Below are 23,412 nucleotides of genomic sequence, written 5' to 3' on the forward strand. Positions count from 1 at the left end.
TATGCAACAGCAGCTGATTCAGATTCCACTCTCAACCATCAGCATTCACCAGACTCAAACCTCCACCTAACAGTCTTGCATTTACCTCCCTTACAACACCATTCATATTAAACAACCAGGGTGACATCACACATCCCCGCCACAGCCCCACTCTCACAGGAAACCAATCACTCACAGTATTTCCTACTCTTACACATGCTTTGCTAGTTACATAAAACCTTTCCACTCCTTTTAACAGCCTACCATCAGGTCCATACAGTCTCAGAACAGTCCATAAAGCCTCCCTATCAATTCTACCATACACTTTCTCTAAATCCATGATCACCCAAAACACATCCTTACCTTTCGCTAAATACTTTTCACACACCTGTCTCACAGCAAACACCTGATCCACGCATTCCCTTTCTCTCCTAAAGCCACACTGCTCATCACCAATCACTCCCTCTGTACCCTTTCTCTCTTAATAAATACTCTGCCATACACCTTACAACACTTAACAGACTTATACCCCTAAAGCTAGTACATTCATTCTTATTACCCTTACCTTTATACAGTGGAACCACAGAAGCACTTGTCCAGTCAATCGGCACCATACCACTCACAAAACACACATTCAGCAGCCTTACTAACCACTCAATAATAGTCGCTCCACCACCTTTCAGGCATTCCACATCACACCCATCCATACCTGCAGCTTTCCCTGTTTTCATCTCCTTTACTGCCTCCTGCACTTCCTCCATCGTGATCAAAGAATCATTCAGCTCTCCCAACACATTTATTCCTTCCACCCTTCCATCCGCCACAATCTCAGCCTCTCTTTCCTCCTCTACATTTAACAATCTTTCAAAATCAATCAATCAATCAATCATTTCCTGTGGCACCCTTGGGGATGCATAGGGCCTCGATGAACTCACACCACCACATCCTATCTTGTGCTAACTCCTCAAGATCTCCCCAACACTCATCTCCAGCTTCCCGTCTCATTGTCCTCACCCACGTCTCTTTTGGCCTTCCTCTACCTCTCCTACCAGGTGCCACCCACCCTGGTGTACCTCGTACTATTCCCTGTCTCCTATACACATGTCCTAGCCACTTCCATCGTGAGAATCTAACATATTCATCGATCGGCTGCACTCCCGTTATTTCTCTAATTCTACTATTTGGTATCCTTTCCCACCACTTAACTCCTAATATTCTTCTAAGTGCTTTATTTTCAAACACCAAGAATTTATTTTCCATAGTCACTGTGCTGTACCAAGACTCGTGTCCATAAATTAAGATACTCCTAACCATTACCTTATAAAGTTTGATTTTTGTATGCACAGAGAAATTGTTATTATTCCAAATATTTTTAAGCATTCCCATTGCCTGATTAGCCTTCTTTAACCTTTCCTCGAATTCAAAGTTCAAAGAACCATCCTTGGCTAAATAAGTACCTAAATATTTAAACTTATCAACTTGCTTTACAACCATACCTCCAATTACACATTCCTGCGCATTTTCCATATTCATATTGATTATTTCAGTTTTTCCACAATTAATAACCAAACCCACCTTGCGACCTTCACTCACCAAACAGTCCAACACTCTCTGCATCTCTTCTGGCCCATCACAAATCAAAACTATATCATCTGCATAATCTAAATCCAAAAGTTTCCTGTTCTCTCCCCAAAGTATACCTGCACCGGTTTCTGTTCCAACACGTTTCATAATGTAATCAATGACCAATATAAATAGTAAAGGCGATAGAACACCACCTTGAATTACTCCGGACTCGACTTCAAACGAATCACTCAGACAACCATCAACCATCACTTTACAAAATGTGTCCTCATGCATGTTCATAATGACCCTCACAAACTCCTCTGGTATTCCATAATGTCTCATGATCTTCCCCATAGACTCTCTCGAAACACTATCAAAAGCCTTTTCAAAATCAACAAAACAAAGACTTAACGGTACTCTCATTTCATTAACTTGCTGCATCAAATGCCTAACTATAAAGATCTGATCATTGCAACCACGTCCCCTTCTAAAACCAGCCTGTTCATCCCTCAGAATACCCTCAACCACCGGCTCCAACCTATTTAACAACACTCTACTGAAAACTTTCAAAGCTATCGGTGACAAAGAGATTCCCCTCCAATTACTACATTCACTCAGGTCTCCCTTCTTCGGAACTCTAACAATTACACCATTCTTCCAAACTGATGGTAGTAACCCCGTCACCCATATCTTATTGAATAGCTTGGTCAAGATCATTATTAATCTATCCCCCTCCACTTTAAACATTTCCGGAAATAAACCATCCTCCCCTGGTGCCTTATTATTCTTTAACTGTTTTACTGCTTTCTCCACTTCTGCAAGCCTCAACTCTCCTGTTTCTATATTTAAATCTTCCTGAGCAGACGGTATATCCTCTTCTGGTGGTATTGGTCTATTAAGAACTGTCTCAAAATGCTTTTTCCATGTATTTTTAATATCTCCATCTTTGGTCAATAAATTTCCTTCCCTGTCTCTAACTGGTATTTCCTTGCGTTTACCTGCATTACCACTCAGTTCTCTAATCGATTCATATGCTATTCTTTGACTCTGTCCATCATTTTTGTTTATTAGGATTTCAGTCTCTGCAACCTTTTCATCCACACATCTTCTTTTATCTCTCCTAGCTAACCTTCTTACTTCTGAATTCAAACTCCAGTACGCAGCTCTTGCTAATTCAATCTCTCGTTCATCAACGCATTGCATCTCACTCCTCAATTTAGCCTCACCTCTCTTTTTTATCATATCCCACGTTTCCTCTGATATCCATTTCTTTCTCCTGAATCTATGTCTCCTTCCAATCGTGCATTCAGCAGTCTCATGCAAAACTTTGTTCACATCCTCCCACATCTCATCTACACTTCTCTCCCCCTCTTCCAACGTTTCCAACACCAAAAACCTATTTCTGCATTCTAATCTGAATTCCTCCTTTTCTTCTCCTTCCCTTCTAAGCTTAACAATATCGTATCTACCAACACCAGATTTTTCCTTCTTCTGATTTTTAAGTTTAAACCTTATTTTTGCAATGCTGAGTTGATGGTCACTACCAATATTCGCTCCCCGTTTAACATGAACATCTAGCAGAGAACTTCTATGCCTCCTACTGATAGCGATGTGATCTATCTGATTTTTATATTTTCCACACGGTGACACCCAAGTTGTCTTGTGTATATTGCAATGCTGAAAGAGTGTGCCCCCGATGACTAAGTCATTTGCTAGACAGAAGCTTCCAAACCTCACTCCGTTTTCACTCATCCTACTACCAACTCCCATCTTACCCATACATGCCTCAAATCCCTCATTTGAACAGCCCATTACTGCATTAAAGTCTCCAACGCAGATCAAAACATCATGTCTAGGTACCCTTCCTACTCCTTCTTGCAACTTTTCATAAAATGTGTCTTTCCTTTCATCGAGTGCATCATTAGTAGGTGCATAACACACAAACAGACTGATGTTGCCATGATTTGATTTAAACCGTGCGTATAGCAATCGCTCATCTATAGGATCCCACTCACTTAAAGCCTTATTTGCCTTACAACCCAGCAACAATCCTACTCCCTGATAATGCATTCCGTCCTGTCGACCAGATATCAATAAACGTATACCATCCTCCAAATCCAACTTATCGACTCCAGTTAATCTAGTTTCTGTCAGAGCACAAATATCAAGTCCGTAATTTTGAAAAACCTTCACTAACTCATCGATTTTACCGTCATGATTTAGCGTTCTCACATTCCAGTTACCAATTTTAATTGTATTTTTTGCATTGACAAAGGAATTAGATCGTAATTGAGGCAACCGTGAGATTCTTAGCACCCCCTGCCCACCTAAGGGCTGCACGGGACTGGGGGCCATTATTGTTCTTTCAGAGTCCATCAAGGTTTCTTTGGCTAACTTCCTGAACACCTCGCCATTGTGTTGCAGTCGCAGTAGGCAGCTAACTTGCCTGATTGTCCACACCCGAAAGACCCAGCTATGCTGTAGCCAGTCACGTGCCGGCATGCTTCCCAGCCATTTCACTCTCAAGGAGTTCCTCTGCCTGAGAAAGCAACCACCCCCCTGCTCCCGAGGGCTTTTGATCTGTGTAGGTAGAGGGCGATCACTCCCTCACTAGCCATATACAGTGTATATACAGTGTATAGGCTACACTCACCACATTTCAAAATACTCTGCCTATATCTTCCTTACTGCATCCATCTCACTTGACATCCTTCCATCCTCTGCTTTTAATTGCTCTTCCTTCCCAAACTCTCCCTTTCTCACCCTTTTCACCTTCTTCCAAAACATTTTCTTAGTCTGTTGAATATTCTCAGTTAACTGCCTACCCCACCTCTCATATGCTACCACTTTAGCATCACGCAGAGCCCTTCTCGCCATATTCCTCTTTTCCTTATATCTATCATATGACACCTCATCCGTCCTCTCCAGCCACACCTCATATGCACCACAAAAATCTATCTATCTATCTATTGCCAGACGCCTCAATCCCGTTTTGGGTGGCCACAAACAAATCGCCTCCAAGTCGCCCTGTCCCCCGTCATTTCACTGCCCTGCTCCCAACTCACACCCCTCTCTCTCATATACCTCTCCACCCCATCCCTCCATCTCATCCTCGGCCTCCCCCTCCCTCTTCCCCCCTCCACCTCACTCACATACACTCTCTTCGTCAGTCTTTCACCCTCCATCCTCTCCACATGGCCAAACCACCTTAGTGTGTTCCTCATAACGCTTCCTATCACATCCACATCCACACCACAACGCTTCTTTATATCCTCATTCGTCAGCCTGTCTCTCCACGTGACTCCACAGGCTCACGTGGAGAGACAGGCTGACGAATGAGGATATAAAGGAGCTATATAATAATAATAATAATAATAATATTATTATTATTATTATTATTATTATTAACTCGTACCATCCCGGTTTTTTCGGGCCCCCCCACCCTCTGAAAACCCGATTAATTTTCGAATTATTTTTTGTTTTGCTCAAACATGCCCTTTTGGTGAGAAACTAAAAAATATCACCAAGAAAGCTGCTCCCGTCACCCCTAAGTGCTCCTAAGGTGGGTCCCCGTCACCTCAGCGAGGTGTTCTGTGGCCAGGCTAGTCTGCTCCGTTTTCTACAGTGGGAAGGAGGAGGGTAACTAATCAAAACCAACTTAAATACATATATTTACATTTATTTGGTACAAAACTACATATACAGCAACACTATTGTGGTATATATATATATATATATATATATATATATATATATATATATATATATATATATATATATATATATATATATATATATATATATATAAATGGGTGAAAATAACGTAGGTTCATAATGGTACCACCCATAAACCGCTGATTTCTGGAAAACTTGACTAGCTGATACAGTTGTTTCCACTAACATTCACTTCAGGAAGCTCTCACGCGTCTGCCTGCGATGAGTCACCAGCAAACTCTGAAAAATGTGCGCTCAATGTGCCTTGCAATTGCGAATTGTATGGTGTACAACGGTGGGTCCACGGCAGCTACCATGTACTGTCGTACAACATACGATGTCGGGAGGGTATGGGTTAATATTATCATTATTTACTAGAACTCTGTAACTGTCCTTCAGACAGTCACTAGTCTCCACCTACTGTTTCATACAATGACCTTGGCCCCATTCGGGAGATTTGGAATTTTTTTCCTCTCGGCAATAGCCCATTCCAGGACACATAACCTGGGCCACTCAGATTTCTTGCACAGATCGTGTAGAAATTTCCGGTAGACACGACCAAGTTATCTTGTTCACATCTTCATACTGATATGACTCATTCTGACATGCCCTTTCACTGTGCGTAAAGGATCTGGAATATTTTTTCTATCAGCAATGGCCCATGGCAGGACACATAAACTCGGCCCTTCAGATTCCTTGCACAGTCTCCATTTCTCCTGGAGAATCGTTTTGAAGCTCTGAGGCGGGAATAATAATACCAGCGAAAACAATAGTCTCCACCTATGGAATAGGTGGAGACTAATAGTAGTAATAACTGATAATAATATTTTTACTAACAAGGAGGAACACTCAGAGTGCAACGCTCACACCCACGAACTGGTCTAAGGGCCAGATATTTGACTTTGTCCTGTGATCTTCAGCTTTAACCGAATTCTCTCAAAATCTTATTACTTCATGACTGCCTGACCCTGAACCCTTCCACCACTTTTGGTCCAAATCACGTCAAAAATTCTAAGTGACTCTCGTCCTGTGGCCTGGAATTCTGACTTTTCCTTTTTATCTTTACCTTTAACTGACTGTTCGTGAATCGAATGTCTTCATCTTGCCATACTTTAAACCCTTCCTTAAAATTTGTAAATTCAAATGAAACTATTAAGCTGACCCAGCCACTTGGCCTTGTTCTTTAACTAATTTTTCTCTAAGGCAGTCAGTCAACTCCTTCGCTGATCCTGAAGCCTTCCATCAAGTTTGCGCCACATCAGATCAAACCTATTTTTAGTTATTTTGTTCACACAGACACACTGGTTGAAATTTGACCTTGTTGTGTGACCTTGATCTTTGACTGATCATTCTCAGACTCAAACACTTTTTTTAATTACCCTCAGCCCCTGCACCAAGTTTGGTCTAAATAGGTTTAAGACTGTTTAAGTTGATCATACTGGGTTAAATTTTGACCTAGCCATGCGATCTTGACCTTTGATATATTTCAAAAACAATAGGTCAACCTCTTGACTGTTCCTCTACCATTATGCTAAATTTGGCTAAAGTCAGTTTAAAACTGTACGGGTTATCACTTACACACGCGCGAGCAAGCATGGCCGCGTTGAGCAAGAAATAGGTGTATAATGATAACACAATGAATAAATCAGTATGCAGTAATGACTACCAACTGTACATTTACCCTGACGGTATATAATAAATGTGTGCCACAGGTAAACAACTACCATCCCGAGGTGGTGTGGTCTGACGGGGCTGGTGACGCAGCAGATTGGTACTGGAACTCCACCGTGTTCCTGGCGTGGCTGTTCAATGAGTCCCCCGTCAAGGACACAGTGGTGGTCAATGACAGGTGGGGCCTTGGCACAAGCTGTCATCATGGGTCCTTCTACACCTGTAAGGATCGCTATAATCCAGGTGAGAATAACCAGGATGAACAATGGGTAATCTTAAGGAATTTCTGCATCTGTATAAACACTTATGCTGATGGCAACGATTGATGATGGTCAGTAGTAGGTGTGATCAATAACGGATAACCATAATCCCTTCTGCGTGTGTATAGACCAATATACAGTAAAAGTTCTTTCATCCGGAATACAGTAGCCCATGAACCTTCCAGATTATCAGATTTTCCAGACTATAAGACAGGTACCTGAAAATGTTCAAAACATCCCAAAAAAATAACATCCGGGACCTCCTGAATCTCGGCATGGGTGCGGAATTGGATTGTTTGGTGCACCACTTTCAGCTATTTTTCTATATTTTTCATTTTTTCCCGATTGCTCTCGATTTTTTACCTAAAAAGCTAAAAATGACCCTGGGCTGAAAATTCCAAACCATCGGGTTTTTCAAACCATCGGATGCCGGATTATCGGAAGTTCAGTGTAATCTGCGTGCAAGTGACAGATGATGGTGCATGATGGGGGTGACACTATCGTCATGGATCCTTCCACATCTGTAACTTCCGCTGTAATCCAGGTGAGAATGATAACAGATGGATAATTATAAATAGTACCAATTGTAGGTGTAGGTCAATTATAGATGATGATCAATGATAGATGAGAACTTGACATTATATGTCGCCATTGCTCTTTCTTCACCTGTACAAAATGTCATAATTCAGGTGAGAAACTGGTGAGGGTATATTATAGGCGGTCACTGATAGGTGGGGGTGCTATAATCCAAGTGAGAATTACAGATGGTGCTCAGTGATAGGTGGAATGCCTCGTGCTGTAACTTATTTTTTTTTGGATCTATATGCACCTGTAAAGAACGCTATAATCCAGGTGAGAATGATGGGCGATATATGTTAGCCAATAATAGGTCACATGGGCGCTTCCTCATCTGTAAAGGCCATTGTATTCCTGGCGAGAATAGGTGGGGTCGCAATATAGCTAACCATCTCTGATCCCCCTACACCGGCAAGGAGCACTGTACTCTCAATCCCGGCAGGAAAACAGTAGTGGTCAGTGGGTGGTGGTTCTGATGTTTTCAAAAACTGTGCTTTCATGCTGACACCCATCCTAGGCTGACTCCTTTGCCCTTGTTAAGTGGCTTTTTTCCATCTGGCTGGAAGCTTACCCTCACTTAGTCAGTACTGAGGAAGGGTGACCAGACCCGGTCTTCTCTCTCCCAGTTGATTTAATTTATTGTGCTTCTTTAGGCTTTCAGCCCATCATGAACTGTAAGATTTGAAATACATTTCTTCTTATAATCTTTCTGGCTGCCAATACTGATTCCATCAGGGACGCTACACTGGTGATCTTACATTCCGCACAATTCCCTCTCACTTTCTAGGATTTCAGTTCGATACTTGCTATTGTTCTTTTCGTCAGGCATATGTTTTTAATTTCCAAACTGCCCCCCTACATTTCCTATCTCCTTTCCTGTGCTTTCGTCTTACTTTTCCTTTCCAATCGCCACATAACTCTTAAAGATGGTCACTGTTCTTCCTTTTGAGCTATGAGCCATGATATTCACGGTTCTATCACCAGCTTTGTTACTCCTATTGATTTACTGAGCTTAGCATGTTATGTTGACAGTTCCATCCTTCTTTTGAGTATCCGTATCAATCCGTATAAGGTTTCCTGCAGGACCAGACCTTGTCCTAAGAGGAAGAGTGATAGCTGGAATTTCTCCCAGCATATGCTGCTCTGAAAGGTTGTTTGTTGCTTAGTCGTCACGATTCAAAAGCTGCCTGAAGGCAGTGAATTAGTGCTGATCTCTTCCTCTGGCCAAACTGCAGGCTCAGGAAGGGAACGCCGAGAAGATTGTTTTATGTGTACACAGCCGAGAATTCCTTAACGCAGCGTAACGTCATGACAGTTGAGCAGAAACTCACTTGCCTTTCTATGGAATGAAAGGGAGACAGAACTACTAGACTCCCAGAGCGTAACAGCTCCCTCCCAGTAAAGAATCCAGTAGTTGTACAGGGTCTCTAAGAATTACCTGAATTCCTAATGGTATAACTACTGGTCTACATCTCACACTACCCAGGTACTATCTGGAAGGAATTTCTGTAGTAATGACAGTGCCAGTGACAGCTGAAGTATTGCATTGGCTGTTTTGTGTGTGTGTGTGTGTGTGTGTGTGTGTGTGTGTGTGTGTGTGTGTGTGTGTGTGAATGTAGGGAAGAGTAAAGTGATGGTCTTTGAGAGAGGTGAAGTCAGTGAATGTACAGCGAGGTTGGATGGTGAGGAATTGGAAAATGTGAGTACGTTTAAGTACTTGGGTAGTGTGATGAGTAAGGATGGAGGTTTGGAGGGTGAAGTGCTTGAAAGAGTACAGCAGGGAAGAAAGGTTGCTGGTTCCTTGAAAGCAGTGATAAGAAACAGGGAAGTGAGCATGGAAGTGAAAAAGTTACTACATGACAGTATTGTGATACCAACTCTAACGTACGGAAGTGAAGCTTGGACGTTGTTGGAAGGACACAAGTCAAGAGTGAGAGCAGTGGAAATGAGTTATTTAAGAGGAGCCTGTGGAGTCACATGGAGAGACAGGCTGACGAATGAGGATATAAAGGAGCGTTGTGGTGTTGATGTGGATGTGATAGGAAGCGTTATGAGGAACACACTGAGGTGGTTTGGCCATGTGGAGAGGATGGAGGGTGAAAGACTGACGAAGAGAGTGTATGTGAGTGAGGTGGAGGGGGAAAGAGGGAGGGGGAGGCCGAGGATGAGATGGAGAGATGGGGTGGAGAGGTATATGAGAGAGGGGGGTGTGAGTTGGGAGCAGGGGAGTGAAATGGCGGAGGACAGGGCGACTTGGAGGCGATTTGTTTGTGGCCACCCCAAACGGGATTGAGGCGTCTGGCAATAGATAGATAGATAGATAGATAGTGTGTGTGTGTGTGTGTGTGTGTGTGTGTGTGTGTGTGTTAGTCTGTTTATGTCATCAACAATACCCACAAGGGTGACAACGACCAAATGAATGGACATGCGGCGAGAATGAAATTTAACACTTTCGCTGCTACAAATCTTATAAAATTTAATCTGATTGACTTCTGATAATTAAAGACAACAAAAGCAAATTTACCATAGTTAGACTCGAACCCTGAATATGGGTACTTGAGATCAGGAGGCTGTTGTTTAACCCCGGTCTGTCTGGTCGGCCTCGGGTAAGCAACTGCTTCTGTGGGACCATCCAGTACAAACATACACCGTGTAGGGAAATGGCACCATCTTGTGGCAGACTGTACCTCACTCGGGTCTGACCAAGGTCCTTCTCCATGACCAGGTACAAGGAAATATGAGGAGACATGGCTTCCAGGTGGGCACAGCAGCTGCTTTGCTCCACCCAGGGTTCACAGCACCACAACGTACAGTATCGTCAGACGATAAACACTACAACCACTGACCCACCATTCTAGTGATGTATTTCCTGTGTGTGTTGCAGGAGTGTTACAGCCACACAAGTGGGAGAACTGCATGACGCTGGACAAACGGTCGTGGGGGTATCGACGCAACGCACCGGTCACTGACTACCTCACTATAAATGTAGTCATCTCAGAGCTGGCTTCGACTATTAGCTGTGGAGGTAAACATGCTTAGTCTCAATGTAAATATAATATTTCAGTAATGTGAGTGGACATTGAGTGACAAGCCAATGGATTTCAAATTTCCCAGAAATTACTTGTTATGCCAGGTGGTAATCAGATAACTAATCCATGGGGTAGAAGAGAAAAAATGTCCCTGTATTCCCTGCATTCTTAAATGGCGAAATGGGAAAGGGTGATGTGAATGAGGGATCCCACACCATCTGTTCTTCCCCCGGCAGGCATCCAGAAAGCCTCGGATCTGGGTCCTGTAGAGATGAGAGTAGGTGTTCCATTCTGCGAGTGTTTCTTCATGTTTTTATACAGATATTTATTGCAGGTAATATTCTGATCAACGCTGGTCCCACACACGACGGCCGTATTTCCGCCATCATGGAGGAGCGGCTGAGACAAATTGGGTGGTGGCTGGGGGTGAACGGCCAGGCGGTGTATGAGTCGAAGCCGTGGACGCACCAGAATGATTCCTTCACGCCAGGGGTATGGTACTGTACCTGCACGACTTGTGTGGACTGCCATGAGCATAATTTCACTGTCCTTTCTTGGCTTGCTGATTCAGTGGACGGTGTTACGGGAAGCATTTTATGTAGCAATAATCAGAAACACACAACCAAAGAATGTAAGAAAGAAGGATGCTTTCTGTCGTTTGGGGAGGAAAGAGAAATGTGGAAGGAGAAAATACTGGAAGAGGATTATCGGTGAACTTTTGCTTATGAGTGTACTCTGTCAGCAATATATGCACTATCCGTATTTCTTCTAGAATCGTGTTTTATCGTTTATAAATGCTCCAACATGCTTGCTTGCGTCGGCGTTCGTCACCTAATGGCTACTGGCCATGCCGTTCGATCTCAGGCAGCTCCCTTTTCAGTCCCTTAATAGTAGTGGAACTGGGACTACTGGGGAATCTATGTGGAATGCATAGAAAGAAGGGGATGAGATATAACGCGATTCGCGAAAGATGTGGAGTAAGGAGCCTGTTGATAATAGTGTAGAGGAGCGAGATTAGACAATATGGTCACATGAAGAGAGATGTAGGTAGAGTTGTTGTTGTCGTTGTTGTTGTTGCACCAGGCTCATCTGAAAAGTGAACCCAGTGACTGCAGGCTTAAGTTGTCACAGCCCAGTCCACCATCCTCCTTCCAGGGGATGGGGAGTTAGTTGAGGGGCTTGTGTATAACCGTGTAGTTGATACCTAGTTATATCAGTGCCACCACATGAAGACGTCCCTCTCCAGAACCAAGAAATGAGAAGAATAGGGTCTATGTGAGTGAGTTCGGAGGTGTTTGGAAATATGGTAAGCCACGAAGAAGCTGGATAGATAAGATAAATGTGTGAGAAAACAAGATATGAAGGTCAGTGAAGGTAGAGTTTACAGGGATTTTGCTGGATGAAGTATTTACGGAGGAGTACAGTCGGCTTCGGGGACCATGTTACCCTTTGCCATCCCGCTCTCACTCATGTGGCAGCGGCGTACTAGTCGTGTGGGTGGGAGGCAGACAGCAGAGATTTTTCGTATTAAGTATTGTGATACAGTACATCGACATATTAACATGCAGTCGAATGATCCACCGGGGATATAATATAATGTGGAATCTCTGTAAGGTGATGTGGTGTTACCCACAGTAAGGGAGGGGAGAGGGGGGGAGGGAGAAAAGTCAGGAGAACAGGAATGCCGAAGAGAGAATGAAGCGGCAAAACAACTTGTGAACTGCAAGGTTACGAACACCTCACAGTTTACGATTACTAAGGCCTTGTGAGTTTTTAGGGCCTGGATGTCCCCATAACCTCCTACTCTTCTCCCCCTAGAGGCATGTAAGACAATGACGGAAGGGAGCTAGGACAGTATCACTATTACCCATTATAACCCAGTGGAAACGTGGGACAGCTTCATTCCCCTTCCCTTCCTCCCTTCGTCTCCCATTCACGGTGCTTCGATGCTTCACCACCACTTCGGTTCACATTCCCATTCTCCTGACTTCCCCCCCCCCTTTCTCCTTTCCCTTACCTCACCCCCTCCATTACCCTACCTCTTCCACCTCGCCACCACTTTCTTCATCAGAGGCAGCATTATTCATTGTAAGTCGCACCACATACCCTCACAGTGATTCCATTCTGTATTATATCCTCCGTGGAACATTCAACCGCGTCTTGATATGTCGATTTACTGTATTAGACTATATATAAAAAGAAAAATCTGCTGTCTGCGTCCTACCCATGCGAGCAGTACGTCGTTGCCACATCAGTAAGAGCGGGGTGGCAGGGGGTAACACGACTCCTGGAGCAGACAGTACATGGTAAGGGTTTGACACATCTCTCCTGTAACTCAATTTTCAAAGGAATACTCTGTCTGGCAAGTGTGTGTGTGTGTGTGTGTGTGTGTGTGTGTGTGTAACTAACCTCAAAAATACACAAACAGTTTGAGCAGATTGTTATGCTTGTGAGATGGCGCCAGGATTGCGAGGGCTTGAATGATGTGTGAATGATAGTGTGGCCATTTCACGGGGCATGCTCTTGATGGCTCTTCTACTAGTGTATTTCCTTTGTATGTGTTCATACCTCACCAAAGCCATAGGTGGCAAAAGAGGTCAAGATGATGATGATTACACAACCTCGAAGGCGTCCTTTTCACTCTAGTCATACAGCCTCCAGGCGAAAGTGGCCGAGGTTTACATACGGTCTTTATTAACCGCTTCACCTGGATGGATATAGCCTTCGTTAACTCCTTCACATAAATGCCCTATAAATGTGAATAACACTGGTCAGCAGCAGCGGGATAAACTGAAAATTGTCCATTGGCTGGAAGGGTTCAATCAGAATTTCTTTTCCTTTTTCTTCCTACGTCACTCCCCTGTAAGTCAGACAGTTTGTGTGGTCTGCGTGTCTGTGTGTATGCTGTAAGCCAAATACTGTTAACCCTTTCTGGCCAAATCAAGATTAGAGTACAGGTTAATACAAATGACGTCTTTCAGCTGAAAGGATCATGATCATCATCATCATCATCATCATCAGCAGCAGCAGCAGCAGCAGCAGCAAAAGCAATGGCAGCAGCAGCAGCAGCAGCAGCAGCCATTCCTTTTCTTCCCCATCAGGAGCTTAGGAGCTCCAGGTTAGGGTATTCGGTCCCAACACTGAAGGTCAGGGTGACCAAGCTCACTCGACCCTGTTTGGCGTCACGTGAGCAATAAACCCCATCCATTCCTCAGACGGAAACCATTACAGGCGCCATCCAGCTGCAGCATTTTAACCCACCAGACCACCAGTCGTCATTTGGTTATATGGTTACAACTCAGAGTAGTAAATGGTTTCCTGGGTTACAGAAACCCAGTTGGTTGTCAGTCAGTGTACAGTAGTCACCTGTAGGCAGCACAACATCGAGTGAGTCGATGATGGGCGTCCCTCCTGTTGCAGTAATAATAATAATAATAATAATAATAATAATAATAATTATTATTATTATTATTATAACTAGAACTCTGAAACTGTCCTGCAGACAGTCACTAGACTCCACCTAGCTATTCTTTCTTACAATGACCTTGACCCCATTAGGGAGATTTGGATTTTTTTTTCTCTCAGCAATGGCCCACACCAGGACACATAACCTGGGCCATTCAGATGCCTTGCGCAGGTCGTGTTGAAATCTTCAGTAGGCACGACCAATTCATCTCGTTCACAACACATTACTGATATGACTCATTCTGACATGTCCTTTCACTGTGGGTAAAGGATCTGGATTTTTTTTTTTTTTTCTATCAACAATGGCCCGTGCCATGACACACAACCTGGGCCCTTCAGATTCCTCGCATGGTCTCCTGTTCTTCTGGAATCGTTATGAGACTCTGAGGCAGGAATAATAATACCAGCGAAAACAATAGTCTCCACCTATGTAATATGTGGAGACTAGTAATAATAATAATAATAATGATGATGATGATGATAACTAATAATATTATTATTTTTTAATTAACAAGGAGAAACAGACAGTGCAACACCCACGCCCACGAACTAATCTAAGGGCTAAAAATTTAACTTTGCCCTGTGATCATCACTTTCGATCAAATGCTTCAAAATTGAATTGTTTCATTTCTGTCTTACACTGAACCCTTGCACCACTTTTGGTCCAAATCACGTCAAAAATTCTACCTGAACCTCTTCCTGTGGCCTGGAATTCTGACCTTTCCCTTTTATCTTGATCTTTGACTGACTGCTCTTAAAATCGCATGTCTTCATCATGCCGACCTTTAAACCCTTCCTTGAAATTTGTGAAGACGACTGAAGCTGTTAAGTTGACCTAGTCACTTGGCCTGGTCCTTTAACCTATTGTTCTCTAAAGCAGTTGGTCAGCTCCGTCGCTGATCCTTAAGCCTTCCATCAAGTTTGAGCCACATCAAATTAAACCTGTTTTTTTGTTATTTTGTTCACACAGACACTCTGGTTGAAATCTGACTTTGTTGTGTGACCTTGATCTTTGACTGATCATTCTCAAAATCGAACATTTTTTTTTTTTTCATTAGCCTCAACTCTTGCACCCAGTTTGGTCTGAAACGGTCAAAAACCTTAAGTTGAACTTACTAGGTTAAATTTTGACCTAGCCATGCGACCTTGACCTTTGATATGTTTCAAAAAACAGTAGGTCAACCCCTTGACTATTTCTCTCTCATTATGCTAAATTTGGCTAAAGTCAGTTTAAAACTGTACGGGTTATCACTCACACACACGTGAGCAAGCATGGACGCGTTGAGCAAGAAATAGGTGTATAATGATAACACAATGAATAAATCAGTATGCAGTAATGACTGCCAACTGTACATTTACCCTGACGGTATATAATAAATTTGTGCCACAGGTAAACAACTACCATCCCGAGGTGGTGTGGTCTGACGGGGCTGGTGACGCAGCAGATTGGTACTGGAACTCCACCGTGTTCCTGGCGTGGCTGTTCAACGAGTCCCCTGTCAAGGACACGGTGGTGGTCAATGACAGGTGGGGGCCTTGGCACAAGCTGTCATCATGGGTCCTTCTACACCTGTAAGGATCGCTATAATCCAGGTGAGACTAACTAGGGTGAACAATGGGTAATCTTATGGAATTTCTGCATCTGTATAAACACTTATGCTGATGGCAATGATTGATGATGGTCAGTAGTAGGTGTGATCAATAACGGATAACCATAATCCCTTCTACATGTGTATAGACCAATATACAGTAAAAGTTCTTTAATCCGGAATACAGTAGCCCATGGACCTTCCGGATTATCAGATTTTCCAGACTATAAGACAGGTACCTGAAAATGATCAAAACACACCCAAAAAAAATTACACCCGGGACCTCCTGAATGTCGGCATGGGTGCGGAATTGGATAGTTCGGTGCACCACTTTCAGCTATTTTTCTGTATTTTTCATTCTTTCCCGATTGCCCTCAATTTTTTACCTAAAAAAGCTAAAAATGACCCTGGGCTGAAAATTCCAAACCATCGGATTTTCCAAACCATCGGATGCCGGATTATCGGAGTTCAGTGTAATCTGAGTGCAAATGACAGATGTTGGTGCATGATGGGGGTGACACTATCGTTATGGATCCTTCCACACCTGTAAGGACTGCTGTAATCCAGGTGAGAATGATATCTGATGGATAATTATAAATGGTACCAATTGTAGGTGTAGGTCAGTTATAGATTATTTTTTTTTTTTGTCCGACTCTGGGCATAGGCTTCACAGCATGCTTTCAAGGCCCAGTAGCCCTCCTATGTACCGCACACCTCTACATGTCACCACTTCGGCGCTAACACCCACCATCCATACTGAATACATGCTAGCGCTGTCTCATACAGGACTGGTGTATTGGTATTAGCGGGGGTATTTTTACGACATGTCGGCGGGTCTTCTGGTAGATCAGTAAAGCCTGATTATTATGAAATTCAAATCCTTAAACTGTTCCCTGCCCCAGTGGGATTTGAACCCGGGTCCGTTAGGACTACAAGCCACCTCTATACCGACTGAACCACCGGTGATCAATGATAGATGAGAACTTGACATTATATGTCGCCATTGCTCTTTCTTCACCTGTACAAAATGTCATAATTCAGGTGAGAAACTGGTGAGGGTACATTATAGGCGGTCACTGATAGGTGGGGGTGCTATAATCCAAGTGAGAATAACAGATGGTGCTCAGTGATAGGTGGAATGCCTCGTGCTGTAGCTTATTATTTTGGATCTATATGCACCTGTAAAGAACGCTATAATCCAGGTGAGAATGATGGGCGATATATGTTAGCCAATAATAGGTCACATGGGCGCTTCCTCATCTGTAAAGGCCATTGTATTCCTGGCGAGAATAGGTGGGGTCTCAATATAGCTAACCATCTCTGATCCCCCTACACCGGCAAGGAGCACTGTACTCTCAATCCCGGCAGGAAAACAGTAGTGGTCAGTGGGTGGTGGTTCTGATGTTTTCAAAAACTGTGCTTCCATGCTGACACCCATCCTAGGCTGATTCTTTTGCCCTTGTTAAGTGGCTTTTTTCCATCTGGCTGGAAGCTTACCCTCACTTAGTCGGTACTGAAGAAGGGTGACCAGACTCGGTCTTCTCTCTCCCAGTTGATTTAATTTGTTGTGCTTCTTAAGCCTTTCAGCCGACCATCAACTGTAAGATTTGAAATACATTTCTTCTTATAATCTTTCTGGCTGCCAATACTGATTCCATCAGGGACGCTACACTGGTGATCTTACATTCCGCACAATTCCCTCTCACTTTCTTTCTAGGATTTCAGTTCAATACTTGCTATTCTTCTTATCGTCGGGCATATGTTTTTAATTTCCAAACTGCCCCCCTACATTTCCTATCTCCTTTCCTGTGTTTTCGTCTTATTTTTCCTTTCCAGTCGCTCCATAGCTGTTAAAGGTGGTCACTGTTCTTCCTTGCGAGCTATGAGCCATGATATTCACGGTTCTATCACCAGCTTTGTTACTCCTATTGATTTACTGAGCTTAGCATGTTATGTTGACAGTTCCATCCTTCTTTTGAGTATCCGTATCAATCCGTATAAGGTTTCCTGCAGGACCAGACCTTGTCCTAAGAGGAAGAGTGATAGCTGGAATTTCTCCCAGCATATGCTGCTCTGAAAGGGTGTTTGTTGCTTAGTCGTCACGATTCAAAAGCTGCCTGAAGGCAGTGAATTAGTGCTGATCTCTTCCTCTGACCAAACTGCAGGCTCAGGAAGGGAACGCCGAGAAGATTGTTTTATGTGTACACAGCCGAGAATTCCTTAACGCAGCGTAACGTCATGATAGTTGAGCAGAAACTCACTTGCCTTTCTATGGAATGAAAGGGAGACAGAACTACTAGACTCCCACAGCGTAACACAGCTCCCTCCCAGTAAAGTATCCAGTAGTTGTACAGGGTCTCTAAGAATGACCTGAATTCCTAATGGTATAACTACTGGTCTACATCTCACATTACCCAGGTACTATCTGGAAGGAATTTCTGTAGTAATGACAGTGCCAGTGACAGCTGAAGTATTGCATTGGCTGTTTTGTGTGTGTGTGTGTGTGTGTGTGTGTGTGTGTGTGTTAGAGTCTGTTTATGTCATCAACAATACCCACAAGGGTGACAACGACCAAATGAATGGACATGCAGCGAGAATGAAATTTAACACTTTCGCTGCTACAAATCTTATAAAATTTAATCTGATTGACGTCTGACAATTAAAGACAACAAAAGCAAATTTACCATAGTTAGACTCGAACCCTGAATATGGGTACTTGAGATCAGGAGGCTGTTGTTTAACCCCGGTATGTGTGGTCAGCCACGGGTAAGCAACTGCTTCTGTGGTACCATCCAGTACAAACATACACCGTGTAGGGAAATGGCACCATCTTGTGGCAGACTGTACCTCACTCGGGTCTGACCAAGGTCCTTCTCCATGACCAGGTACAAGGAAATATGAGGAGACATGGCTTCCAGGTGGGCACAGCAGCTGCTTTGCTCCACCCAGGGTTCACAGCACCACAACGTACAGTATCGTCAGACGATAAACACTACAACCACTGACCCACCATTCTAGTGATGTATTTCCTGTGTGTGTTGCAGGAGTGTTACAGCCACACAAGTGGGAGAACTGCATGACGCTGGACAAACGGTCGTGGGGGTATCGACGCAACGCACCGGTCACTGACTACCTCACTATAAATGTAGTCATCTCAGAGCTGGCATCGACCATTAGCGGTGGAGGTAAACATGCGTAGTCTCAATGTAAATGTAATATTTTAGTTATGTGAGCATATGCTGAGTGACAAGCCAAAGGACTTCAACTTTTCCCAGAAATCACCTGTTATGCCAGGTGGTAATCATATAACTAATCCATGGGGTCGAAGAGAAAAAATTTTGTCCCTGTATTTCCTGCATTCTTAAATGGCGATATGGGAAAGGGTAATATGAATGAGGGATCCCACACCATCTGTTCTTCCCCTGGCAGGCATCCAGAAAGCCTTGAATCTGGGTCTTGTACAGGTGAGAGTGGGTGTTGCATTCTCTGAGTGTTTCTTCTTCTTTTTATACAGATATTTATTGCAGGTAATATTCTGATCAACGCTGGTCCCACACACGACGGCCGTATTCCCGCCATCATGGAGGAGCGGCTGAGACAACTTGGGTGGTGGCTGGGGGTGAACGGCCAGGCGGTGTATGAGTCGAAGCCGTGGACGCACCAGAATGATTCCCTCACGCCAGGTGTATGGTACGTGCACCACATGTTTGGACTGCCATGAGCGAAATTTCACTGTCTCTTCCCGGCTAGCTGATTCAATGTAAGGTGTTACAGGCAGAATTTTATGTAACAATAATCAGAAACACGCAGCAAAAGAGTATGAGAAAGACGGATGCTTTCTGTCGTTTAGGGAGGAATGAGAAATGTGGAAGGACACAATGCTGGAAGAGGATTATCGGTGAACTTTTGCTTATGAGTGTACTCTGTCAGCAATATATGCACTATCTGTATTTCTTCTAGAATCGTATCTCATAATTTATAAAGGCCCCAACATCCTTGCATGCGTCGGCTTTGGTCACATGTCCATGCTGCTCGATCTCTGGCAGCCTCCCTATTCAGTCCCTTATCCCTGAGGTCAAACTCTATGACCCTGCCCCAGGACTTTTTCGGCCTGCCCCTCACAGCCCCACCCCTGACGCTCACACTTCTCACCTTTCACACCCATTTGTCATCCTCCATCCTCACAACATGCCCTAGCCATCTCAGTCTACCCCTCCTCACCACGACACCAATACACTCTGGCCCCATCCTTCCTCTCAATTCTTCATTAGCAGTCCTAGCCCCCTATGCCTTGCATTCATGAACGCACTACACATCCATCTAATCACTGTCATTTATACGAGTATATGTTTGAGCTTAAGAATATCCTCTTCCTTTACTGCCCAGGTCTCTGTACCATACAGCATTACACTCCTAACACATGTTGAAACAAAGATACTTTAAGACGGAGGCAGAGCTCTCTCAGTGTCAGGAGAGGCAACAGCTCGCTAATCTTTCTCCAAATACTTCTTACAAGCCACAGAGCTAGCTCCAGCCCCGCCTCCTACATGTAACATGTCTCTCAAATAACAAAATTCCTCCACATGCTCAAAAGACTCACCAGTAACATCAGTCCTCTCACGCCTTACAAACTGTACATGCTCTCCCCGACACACTGCACACAAGAAATCAGCATTCTCTCACAGTCTGCCTTTAATATCACTACCTTATGCACCCGCTTATCACAAACACTGCACAAGTTGAGGTTACTTTCCACACCCTTATGGCAAACCGTACTTAACCACTCTCTCTCTGTGCTCTGACAGTACCGCCACCAGCCTTAGATATGATCACTTTTGTTTTATCCACATTTACTTTCAAACCCTTGTGCCCCATTCCGACTCTCCATTTCCACCTCCCTTTCATTTTCTGCAATCAACACGAAGTCATGAGCATAGGCGTCCTCCCATGGAAGTCCATTTCTGAAGTCACGAGAGAGAGCTTCAAGCACCATGACATACAATAAGGGTCTCAGGACTAACCCCTGATGCACGCCAACATTCACGGAAAACCCACTATTCAAATCTCCATTCACTCTCAACGGGGTGCGAGCACCAACCTACATAGCCATAACCACTCTAACCAGCCACTCCTAGATCTCAGGCTTTCTCATTGCCCACTTCATCACCTCCCTAGGAACTCTGTCAAAGGCCTTCTCCAGATCAACAGAATCAAAGTACAGCTCTGTATTCATTCCTATATATAAGGAAAGAAACAGTGATTACCAACTCATAACGTGTGAGTCTCCAATATCCATAGGCCCTTGATTTATCCCCATTTCATGTCCACACAATATAAAACACAGTGATAAAACTAAGGCCTATTGTGTGAGTGTTTACTCCTAAATCTGTGTGAGCAGGGGCAGGGACTTGCAGTGACGCTCTGGCCCTATAGTATACATAAGTGAAAGTCTGCCGTGTCCATCTACTCTCAACTATCTTCACTTGTAGGTACACGCTGGAAATCTCCTCTGGATATTGCTTTGTAAACTCATTCTGCTACTAAAGGGCAGTATTCTGACTGCCTTAGAGATTCGAAGCACCTTATTCATGATTTATTTTACATATTACACCTCAGTATCCCTTCGTAGCTCTATCATGCAGACAAACAACGTCAATATCAAAAAATCTGTAAACACACAAGACAATATCAAGGTGTAGGAGACGCCACGAAATCAATGCCAGGGACAGTACACAGCTATAGTGGGTGTTTTCACCCGACGGAACTGGGCCACTACCACAACTGTAATAATTGTTTCATGATATTCAGTGAGCCAAAGTCGTGAGATAGGAATGAGTTTCCTTGGTCACTTCTCAAATCCACTTTCCAGTCCAGCTAAAAGTGACCATTAGCATAACTAAACTGAAAGGGTTTAGGAATATTTGTCATGTTAAGAGAGAGAGAGAGAGAGAGAGAGAGAGAGAGAGAGAGAGAGAGAGAGTAAACAGGTGAATTGCAGTGTCTATCTACTCTTGTCTCTTCCACTGCAGGTACACTCAGAAGGAAGGCACTGTGTACGGTATAGTGCTGACGTGGCCTCCAGGTGATGTGCTGGTGCTGGGATCTGTTCTACCCACACCAGCCACACACATCTCAATGCTGGGATATCAGGGTGCACTACAGGTATTTGCTAGCCTCTCTCTCTCTCTCTCTCTCTCTCTCTCTCTCTCTCTCTCTCTCTCTCTCTTTCTGTTCTTACCTAATTGTATCTTTACAGGAATGAGTCAAGCTCGTACTGTCCCGTGTCTTAAACCATATTTATCGTACATATCCTTAAATTTGTGAATTGTTTTGGCACACACTATTTCATTCGGTAGTGCATTCCAATGATCAATTGCTCTGTTTGGGAAACTGAATTTCCTTACGTCTTTATCACCTCTCTTCTTATGCAGTTTTTTGCAGTGTCCTCTTGCTGATGCTTCCCCATATGTAAAGTAATCATTTATGTCTATTTTCTCCTTCCCTGATATGCATTTATATAGCATTATCATGTCACCTCTTTTCCTTCTCTCCTGTAGTGTTGGTAGATTCAGTTTATTTGGTCTTTCTTCGTAGCTTAGATCCCTTAGCTTGGTATCCATCTTGTAGCGGCCCTTTGAACTTTTTCAATCTTGTCTTTGTGTTTTTTGAGATGAGGACTCCAGACTACTGATGCTTACTTCAGGGTTGGTCTAATGAATGATGTTATTATCCTTCTTAGCATGTCTTCATTTATGTATGTGAATGCTATTCTTATATTTGCAAGCAGTGTATACATGTTCCGTACCTTCTCGCTGATGTGGTCAGTTGGAGATAGTCTGTTATTGATAATCACACCTAGTTCCTTCTCTCTTTCTGATGTGTATAGGGTTTTATTTCCTAACGTATAATCCCAATCAGGTCTTTTTCCACTTTTACCAAACTTGATTACATGACACTTGTCCACATTGAATTCCATTTGCCATGTATTACTCCATTCATGAAGTTTATTTAATTCTTCTTCTAGCTCTTTACAAGGGTCTGTGTTAGTAATTCTCCTTTGTATTTTTGCATCATCTGCAAACATATTTAGATAGCTTTCATTTCCAGTGTTACTGTTTATATCATTTATATACACTAAAAACATTGATTGGTGCCAACACTGAACCCTGTGGTACTCCACTAGTCACTTCTTTCCATGATGAGTAGTTTCCCCTTAGTACTGTTCTCATTTCTCTTTTTATGAGAAAATCCTGCATCCAAGAAAACAGTTTGCCTCGAATTCCTCCTTGATGATACAGTTTCCATAAAAGTCTTTGGTGTGGTACTGTGTCAAATGCTTTCTTGAAATCTAAATAGATACTGTCCACCCATCCTTCTCTTTCCTGTATTGTGTCTGTTACTCTGTCATAGTAGTTCAACAGATTAGTAACACATGATTTTCCTTTTCTGAAACCAAACTGTCTTTCTGTTATCTTATTGTGTTCTTCTAGATGATTTACCCAAGCTTTTCTTATAAGCTTTTCTAATACCTTGCTTACAACATTGGTTAGTGATACTGGTCGG

General features: G+C 43.3%; 1 protein-coding gene across 1 annotated transcript in view; it reads left to right on the forward strand.

Annotated features, from left to right (window-relative positions):
- LOC145394372 (alpha-L-fucosidase-like) overlaps positions 1-23,412 on the forward strand; it is a 46,111-nt gene that overhangs the window by 6,863 nt on the left and 15,836 nt on the right. The window contains exons 3-7 of the mRNA XM_080268243.1: positions 6,972-7,173; positions 10,651-10,791; positions 19,377-19,539; positions 21,879-22,000; positions 23,111-23,128. Of these exons, the coding sequence (XP_080124369.1) occupies positions 6,972-7,173; positions 10,651-10,791; positions 19,377-19,539; positions 21,879-22,000; positions 23,111-23,128 (646 nt within the window). The remainder of the gene's footprint in view (positions 1-6,971; positions 7,174-10,650; positions 10,792-19,376; positions 19,540-21,878; positions 22,001-23,110; positions 23,129-23,412) is intronic.

The sequence above is a fragment of the Coenobita brevimanus genome, chromosome 27, assembly GCF_032717465.1.
Source record: "Coenobita brevimanus isolate Jiangsu-jjx chromosome 27, ASM3271746v2, whole genome shotgun sequence".
NCBI lineage: Eukaryota > Metazoa > Arthropoda > Malacostraca > Decapoda > Coenobitidae > Coenobita > Coenobita brevimanus.